The sequence below is a fragment of the Phoxinus phoxinus genome (genome assembly GCF_949152265.1).
Source record: "Phoxinus phoxinus genome assembly, chromosome: 3".
Taxonomy (NCBI): Eukaryota; Metazoa; Chordata; class Actinopteri; order Cypriniformes; family Leuciscidae; genus Phoxinus; species Phoxinus phoxinus.
Window position 1 is genome coordinate 42081146 of NC_136878.1, and position 9202 is coordinate 42090347.

Consider the following 9202-nt stretch of genomic DNA (forward strand, 5'->3'; position numbering starts at 1 on the left):
GCCCTATTTTAACGATCTGAAACGCAAGACTGCTTCAAGACCTGTCCGTTATTGACTGAACTGCTTCAGACCTGTCAGTTATTGGCTGAACTGCTTCAGACCTGTCAGTTATTGGCTGAACTGCTTCAGACCTGTCAGTTATTGGCTGAACTGCTTCAGACCTGTCAGTTATTGGCTGAACTGCTTCAAGACCTGTCAGTTATTGGCTAAAGCGCTTCAGACCTGTCACTGCATGGTTCAAGTGACCCAATTCCGATTTTTACCTCTCATGTGGCACAGATCGGATATGACCGGCGAACGTGTAAGCAGGAAGAAAGCACATGGATTCCGGTTTTCTCGGATCGGTTTCAGGCCTCACTCATATGTGGAAATAAATTGGATATGAATCGGATACGTGCAATTGCGTGTGCCATGAAAGCATACAAATCGGATATTCGCCAGTAAATGCGAGTCGTACGTCAGTAAAAAGGGGGCGTCAACTCAGATAACTGTGATCAACTTATCAATGGCGCGATGGAGGACGAATTCTCTACACAGTAGAGTTTTTCTCCGCTTTACAAGACCAATGTTTTGCTGACCTTTGAAAATAGAGCGGAAAGTAAAAAAACACCGGATAATTAGAGATGTACGGATGAGCTCCAACGTCACCCGAATCCACAGCCAAAAACAAATCATCCACCCGCACCAATAATTTTTCTCTGATTTAAGTATCCGCACCCGATGGTCAAATTACTATTATTCTTAGGTTATGTGTTGTAGTAATGCGTGAGGATAAATTGATTATCATCACCTTCAACGGTGGTTGATGCGCGCATCTCTGGTAGCTATAATACACTGATGAATGAGCGAGCGCTGCTTTTAAATGAACATTTCTTTAAAACAAAATATATTTGACAGAATTTCATTTTTTTCTTAATGGCATAAACAGGCTTTACTCCCTTAAAACTTAAACTGGAATGGAACATGCTCATATTTTAGAGAATTGGCTGTTATTGGCTGAAGCTCTTCAGACCTGTCAGTTATTGGCTAAAGCTCTTCACACACACAATTCCATGCTTTCCCGGCATACTGAACCCAAAAGGTTCAGCTCCTTTCCAGAATGTTCTTCCTCTTCATCTTATTGTAGATATGATGGCTGCAGATCCAGAGTCTAGTGAAGGTCTCTTTTGACTTCATTGAAACATCCCTTCTTGGGATCGCGGACAGGAGCACTTTTACTGATATATGCTTGTGCATTTTCATTGATCCACTGCACAGCAGACAGAATACACACGTCACCGCTGCAGTTTTCAGACAGGTAGGTGTTGAGGTTGGAGTGAAGCAGCATCTGCTGTGATCTCCTGAGCTCAGAACATCTGAAATAGGCAAATTAAGAAAGAATCCAATTTAAATATTTACAATTTGGATCCTATTGGGAATTCAGATACTTTTTAGCAGGGTTCCTCAAATCCAGCCCTGGAGGGACTCAGGGTTCGTACAGATTTAAGAGTGAAATTCAAGCACTAATGTAAAGTAATTTGCGGTGATTTGTATGATTAAATCATCGTCAGTAGCAAAGACATTAAGGCTATATGTAATTTTTTTCGCTGCTAGGGGTCGCTAACCTCTAACAATTACAAAGGCGTAGCTTGATGACGCAAAATTCCAGCGGAATTATGGAACTTGTCATAAAGCTGATGGATCTAATAATGTTTATGGATGAGTGAATGCATTGATGTTTTTATCATGACTGTGGTATGAAGCAGGGCGCGATTGCTAATGAGAGACAGATAGCAGCGCCACACGCGAGTCCCGCGGATATAAAGGAATAAGGACATTAATCTACCGAACAGCCTGCAAGTGCTGAATTACTACTCACACAAGTACATTTGTGAGTCAGCTCAAACTTTAGCATCCATCTTTTCACATGCAATAGAAAGTCACTCTGTGTGCATCTCACAACATGAGACCTTTTTTGGAGATATACATTTTGTCCGTCTTGAGCCAAGGATCACAGTTGTGTAAAAACCTTGAGTCTAAAACGGTCTAGGAGTTATGAGCAATTTAGTATTTTTGGTTGTGGTAGCGCCACCCATGGGCCAATCGGGGTCATACTCTGATAGGTTCTCCCCAAATTGAGGCCTACCATCTGGCCAGGTTTCAAGTCTCTAGGCCTTACGGTTTGGCCTGCACGATCAGTTTTACAAATCCTTACAATTACAATAGGGTTTCAGCATTTCATGCTTGAACTCCTAATAATCTTTGTATGGAAGTCTATGGGAACGCTCTGGGCGATTCTCGGCCAGAGTGAAATCGCCCAAAAAGCGGTGGTACTCCACAGAAGGTGACGCTGATTGGACTATATCCAGAGGCAGAACAACAGTGACTGCTGCAAGCGTAATTCTGTGGTTGAATGCGAATGTGATTGAAAAAGTTCCTTTTACACTTTGGTGGTGCGTTGCCCAATCGCCCTAATGAAGAAACCACCCCTGAATTTCGATCATATCATACAATATATTTAATATATATAACCACTGTTGTCCGTTTGGGTCTTGTGGTTTTTATGTATTACTTATTTTATTTAACCAGGAAACATCTCATTTAGATTAAAATCTCTTACAAGAGCGTTCTGAGAAAAATGCCCAATGACACAAATGGTTAATTGTTAGCAGTGACTGACACACATCTACTCACATTTATTATGTTTTATTGTTAGGCCATGTTATGTATTTGTTCAGTAATTTATGTTTTTGATTAAAATTCTAAATAATTTTTGTATTATTACAATTATTGCAATGAAATTGGGCAAAGTTATGGGAAGTATAGCCTACTTGTTAAACCGAGGTCCTGACTCTCTGTGGTCATTAAAAATCCCAGGATGTCCTTCGAAAAAGAGTAGGGGTGTAACCCTGGCATCCTGGCCAAATTTGCCCCTTGGCCTCTGTCCATCATGGCCTCCTAATCATCCTCCTATACTGATTGGATTCATCACTGTCTCCTCTCCACCTGTAAGCTGGTGTGTGGTGGGCGTTCTGGCGCAATATGGCTGCCGTCGCATCATCCAGGTGGATGCTGCACATTGGTGGTGGTTGAGGAGATTCCCCCCTTCCATATGTAAAGAGCTTTGAGAAAAACTCAGAAAAAGCGCTATATAAATGTAACATGTCATAACGTGTCTCGTGGAGATCAAGGGGAGGTGGTAGATAGGCTCAGGACTCAGATATCATCCAAAGAGTATTTTTATTTACAAAATGAAACCAAAATAAATATACACTTGACTCAGTGCAAACTTTGATGTATCAACAAACAAAGGAAAACAAATTGCAACAGACAGCAAAATCTTCATGAATATATTCAGCAATTTGACCCCATCTTTACCTTCCCAAGGTTCAGTTTAGACCGTCTTATATAGCCTAGGGCAGGCTCATTACACTCAAAACCGTACCAACTGCAGGGGCATCAATACTAAAAACCTTTGTAGCCTAAACATGACCATTAACTATTCCAAAAATTATTAAAATAAACTCATTCAGCAACTTAAACTAAATGTAAACACCATAAGACATTTCTCCATGCCAACATTACCAAGGGTTAAGTTCCCTTCCCTATTAATAGAAATGGTTTAACCCGACACAAGAAAAAGGAAGCTGTGATCCCACCCCCTCCTTTAAGGAGTCACAAGAACAGGAAATGGTGAGTAGACAGCATGTAGGAATAAATACAGATTTTAAATATTAAATAACAAAAATGCATAACTAAAAACTTGTCTCTGTGTGGTTAATGAGAAAAAACAAAGGGAAACGACAGTAGACATAACATGTTGTGATGGCGGCTGATATGTGCACCTATCTGCAATCAACTCATATCTTAGATATGATAAGCATATCTTAAACTTATTATAAATGAATGTTATAGAATAATGAACCTAAGGGACTGCACCATAGTCAACAGAAACACAAAACCATAAATAACAAATGTAAAAAAAAACATAAGCCCATAAACAGTTAGTAATGATGACTTCGGCAATGATGACGTCATCTTAGCACCCGTCATCACACAACAAATTATTATTATTATTGAAAGTGAATATGTATAAAGAAAAGCATACGTACGTTTTAAATAATGCAGCTGTTTCTGCTGTAAGGTTTCTTTTAGTTTTTTTTTCCTCCATAATTTTAAATCAACATTTGCCTTTTTTTTGCACTTACTGTAAATAGTCATGCGACAAATTAATTTTTAAAAGTAAAAATACTACAAATATATTTCCTGATTAATATTCCATTAGAAGGAAGGTATGGCCTTCGCTGCAGCACACTGCTTCATTAAACCGTAAACAAATACAAATAATTGTGTTTTAATAGATCACATTTGCTGGAAATACGCCATTGGCAAGAAATTGGGGGAAGGAGCATTTGGCACTGTCTTTGAAGGAACCCGTTGCAAGGACGGCCTCATGGTAGCTGTGAAATTCATAGCGAAGACCAAGAACGAGCGATACATCAGCCTTGTACGTATACTGTGCTCTCTATATTTGCAATTTATAACAAATCACAGAGTGTAATATTTCAATAGATAGACAGACTGGGCTAAATCCTTATTTGAGAAACCAATCCTATATCTAACAATAATAAAAACTGTCATTCTTCTAGCCTGACCATCCCAAACCAGTTCCACTTGAGGTGGCCCTGACAGTAATGGCCAATGAAGGCCCACGCTGTCGCCATATTATAAAGGTGCTGGACTGGGAGGACCATCTCGACCAGTACATCATGGTCTTAGAACGGCCCTCACCCTGCATGGACATGCACATCTTTTGGGTGCATTACGGAGGCCGCTTCAGTGAGAAATTGGCCCGTCACTTCATGTGGCAGGTGATTGACGGAGCTGCCCTGTGCTGTTTGAGGGGTGTGCTACATCGAGACATAAAAATGCTAAACCTCCTGGTCAACACAGAGATCCTGGAGGTCAAATTGATCGATTTCGGCTGCGGTGATCTCATGAAAAGCTCATCCGACAAAAACTACTCTGGTATGCGTTATCTTAAAAACATACAGTATATTTTAGGATTTAAACTCTAGTGACCAGTTACGCCATGTCTTAATCAGACATAACACAGTGAGATATTTTAAATATACATTTAAATAAAATTAAATGCCATTTCAGTTCAAGTGAGAAAAAGCAAGCTTACACATGTGACAAACTCCTATATTCAGGCACAGCAAGGTATTGCCCTCCCGAGTACTTTGAGAAGGGCAAGTACTATGGGAAGCAGGCAACGGTGTGGTCGCTGGGGGTGCTGCTGTTTGCCATGATCATCCGCCGTTTCCCAGACAGCAGAGATATCGCTTTGATGGACCCTGATGTCTGGTTCCGGCCGGGCTTCTCAGATGGTAAGAACAAAAAAGATGTTCTTATGGATAATGCAGAAATCCTTCCCATTTTTACAGCTTAGAGAGCAAGTGTAAAGTTGAAGGAAATAATTACACAACTCTCAATCTTTCTGCACAGAATGCTGCCGCTTTATTCAAGGTTGCCTTAAGAGCGACCCAAAGCGGAGACTCCATCTGGATGAGATGAGATGTCCATCTGGAGTCACCCAGAGCTCTCTGTTCAGCCCGTCCCACAAGTTCCTCGCACTGTCGCCCTAGAAGTTTCTACCACTGGAATCCGGGTCCCAGAGAGGGTGTTTCACACAGCTCTCTTTCTCAGGGCTTCTGCAGAATTCCCAGTGAAGACAGCCATAAAGTTTCCGGTCACTGCTGCTCCAAAACCTGCTGAGGCTCCACAGAAATCACAGTGAAGGTTCATTCTGCTGCAACTCCAGTCCCTGCTACGGTTCTAGAGCTCCGTGTCAAATAAGCTCAGGTTGCTAAGCTTCCCAGAGGTTCCTGACATGACCACGTTTCCTCCCAATGGTGCAGAGGTTCATGCCACAGTTGCCAAAGAAGTTCCAGCCAATTTATATATACACCTGTGTGCCACATTAAAAACAAAATGTTTCTGAAAATAAACACTGTGTTGTTTTATCAGGGAAATGTGATAATTTGGAAACATTAACCATTCCTATTATGCTTCAGTTCTAGAGACATTAAAGGGATATTCCACTTTTTTTGGAAATAGGCTCATTTTACAACTCCCCCAGAGTTAAACAGTTGAGTTTTACCGTTTTTGAATCCATTCAGCCGAACTCCGGGTCTGACGCTACCACTTTTAGCATAGCTTAGCATAGATCATTGATTCTGATGAGTCCAGTAGCATTTCTTTCAAAATGACCAACGAGTTTCAATATTTTTCCTATTTAAAACTTGACTCTTCTGTAGTTAAACCGTGTACTAAGATCGACGGAAAATGAAAAGTTGCGATTTTCCAAGCCTATATGGCTAGGAACTACTCTCATTCCGGCGTAAGAACGACGCTGAGCTGCTGCTTGGAAAGCCACCATGAAGCTGGGATCCAAATGCTGGCAATGAATCCTGTCTCACTGGAGGCCTTTGTTGCTCTGTCTGTGACCTGGAGTTAAAACGGTGAAAAAATACAAAATATACTGTCAAAAATCTTTTGCAGGATAACAAATAAAATGTGCTTAATGCAGTAAGATGAGAACAAAATGGTATTCACCTTAAAAATATTATTTAATGCAAGTGAATCAACTTGACTACGTACTGTAGGGCTAATGGGTAACACTTTACAATCAGGTCCTATTAGTTAACATTAGTTAATGCATTACTAACATGAGCAATACATTTTTCTTATGTACAGTACTAAATAATTTTGTTAAAGCATTGTTAGCTCAGGTCTATTAAATAATATTAATAGATACAACTTTTGATTTTAATGTATAAATAAATGTTGAAATTAACATAAATTAGGATTAATAAATAATTTTTAAGAATTGTTCATTGTTAGTTCATGTTTACTAATGTAGTTTAAGTGTTTGCTAAGGAATGAAAGTAATTCCTAAGACTTCCTAAAAATAGCTCCAAAATATCTTATTTTGGTATTTTCATTCATGTTGGTGTTACAGTTTCAAATTATGAAAGGCAACTGATCTAACAATATTGCGTTTCTGAAGAAATAGTGCACATATTCGGACCTAGCAGCTTCAAGATCTTTCTGGGTGTGTAGTCTTATTTCATATATGAGTATCAGTTGAGTACCGGGCATAGACAGGTTTTTTTGGGTGAGGTAAAGGTGCATATCCTCGTCCTGCCACACCAGGTGAAGCAGCAGATCTCATGCTGGCTTGCTGAGGTGAACGATAGGCTTGCTGGTTCCATTGACCACTCTGACCTAAAGCTAAAAACAACAACAAAAAACTCTAGGGTTATATTTTATAAGACATGATCATGAAAGACATAAGCTTTGTCTGCAAACAAGCGGACTGTAATTAGGCTCGTCACTCACTAATTTATAACACCAAATTGCTATAAATTGAACAAAACCTTGCAGAGCTCATAACTTTCAGTGTGAAACCTCACAGATTTCCATATCACCCAATAATGAATGTATTATATTAAATTGCAACTACTATAAATCAGGGTTTCTGCAGGCCAATTTTAAGACTTTTTAAGATATTTAAGACCATAAGACCAAGTAAAGAAAAATTAAGGAATAAATGGAAGGGAACTCGATATGTCAATATGTTCTCTAAATGTAAATGTCTAGGGTGAAACACATTGAGTTGTATTAGCAACACTTCCAACAGATATCCATTACTTTTTTTTTTTACACACAAAGATTGAATCGCTCTGCTCTCAGCCACTAGAATATGGAAATAACTTTTAGTGTACCTTCTGCAAAAAAGTGATGTTCTTCCTCAGGAATTTTGTCTTGTTTTCTAGTGCAAATGTCTGAAGATTACTGGAGATACAAAATTGCATAAAATATGAAGTCTGGTTCTCTGTGAAATTGATCAAAATGAAGTGAGTTTATGATTAAAACAAGAACAAATATGTGCCTGTGGGCTCAGAAAAACTTACTGTAATTCAAAGGTAAGTTTTCACACAAAAGTTAAGCATAAACTTGCTTCATTTTGTTCAGTTTTTTAAGACTTTATTTTACATTTGCATCTCAAGTAAATGCATCTTCATTTAAAGATATTTAGATATTCGTATTAGAAAACAGGATAAAAAATACTGAGGAAGCACATTTTTGCAAATGCATGCAACATTTAATGCCACAACTTTATGAATTTAAGACTTTTAGCTCTTATTTAAAGCCTTAATTTGAGCAAGAGCAAATTAAGACTTTTTAATACCCACAGAAACCCTGATAAATATATCTGGCTTTATCCGCATTCATACAGTACTCACAAAAAGCGATATATATTATATAGAAAATCTCAAATGCTTGATTGTATGAAACACTATCATATCGACTATCTCTTAACTGCAAAATGAGCAAATTTAAATGTGCAAAATTAACATCATGACTTTCTGTAAAGATCCTTTGAAACAGAGTGAACGGCGCTATAATAAAATTGACTTGACATGATCTGTAAATATAATCTATGATGATCTGTCTATTGATTGTTTTCTGTACACTGTATAACTTATTTAACTTGAAACCACTTTATAATGCTGCACAAATTAAAGTTACATGACAAAGATTATTCAGTGTATTATAGTGTAACATAATGACAGAATATATTGAGTTGGAAAATGAATAGGAAGAACATCTGATGCATTGTGTGCTGCATCAGAACTTGGTACATGTTTATTCAGCATTCGATACGAGACTGACGCAGTGGAAACACATACTGGGAAGAGCAGAAGAGGAGGAGGAGGAGGATTGTCTCTCATTGTAGTGGTTGGCAGTGAAGAGCTCACTCTCAGAGGGATTAGATGTCAAAGGCAGCCTGCTCCTCTTCCTTTGATTAAACAGAGGCACGGAGAGACAGCCTGCAGAAACACAGAGAGACAAAAGTCTGCTTTGATTTCAGGCTCCAGCAACCTGAATAACACTAACTGCAGCAAAGTGATGTATTAACAAATTAGCAGTTTTTCAATTATTAGCCAGATTTATATACAAGGAGCTCTCTGGAAATAATACATGGCAAGTAATTTGATTATCTGGATAGTATGGAAGACATAGACTGACCCAACTCTTATTTTAGGTAACGTTAACGTTATTTCCAACCAAGTAAGTTAACATAGGAATTAATTATGTGACAGTAAATCCTAACGTTACCTGCGTTTGGTTTCTGGTTTTGATTCCTCCACAT

At 38.7% G+C, this 9202-nt stretch overlaps 2 protein-coding genes across 2 annotated transcripts; one reads left to right on the top strand and one right to left on the bottom strand.

The window, feature by feature from the left end:
* The first annotated feature begins 3221 nt into the window (after positions 1 to 3221).
* On the top strand, positions 3222 to 6076 carry LOC306995063 (serine/threonine-protein kinase pim-1-like). Its single transcript, XM_079606287.1, has 5 exons — positions 3222 to 3672; positions 4341 to 4486; positions 4629 to 5007; positions 5193 to 5369; positions 5488 to 6076. Exons 2-5 carry the CDS (start codon positions 4433 to 4435, stop codon positions 5625 to 5627), a joined length of 750 nt encoding a protein of 249 aa, XP_079462413.1. The 5' UTR covers positions 3222 to 3672; positions 4341 to 4432; the 3' UTR covers positions 5628 to 6076.
* A 283-nt stretch (positions 6077 to 6359) lies between these two features.
* On the bottom strand, positions 6360 to 9202 carry LOC306995625 (uncharacterized protein; the record flags this gene model as incomplete). The annotated part of the gene is made up of 4 exons (XM_079607381.1): positions 6360 to 6489; positions 7137 to 7275; positions 8739 to 8879; positions 9169 to 9202. The coding sequence occupies 4 exons, from the start codon at positions 9200 to 9202 to the stop codon at positions 6360 to 6362; spliced, it is 444 nt and encodes a 147-aa protein (XP_079463507.1).

Coding starts and splice junctions, on each gene's coding strand:
- LOC306995063 (XM_079606287.1), top strand. CDS start 4,433: ATGGTAGCTGTGAAATTCATAGCGAAGACCAAGAACGAGCGATACATC. Junction 4,487..4,628: donor ACGAGCGATACATCAGCCTT/GTACGTATACTG, acceptor TCATTCTTCTAG/CCTGACCATCCCAAACCAGT. Junction 5,008..5,192: donor ATCCGACAAAAACTACTCTG/GTATGCGTTATC, acceptor TCCTATATTCAG/GCACAGCAAGGTATTGCCCT.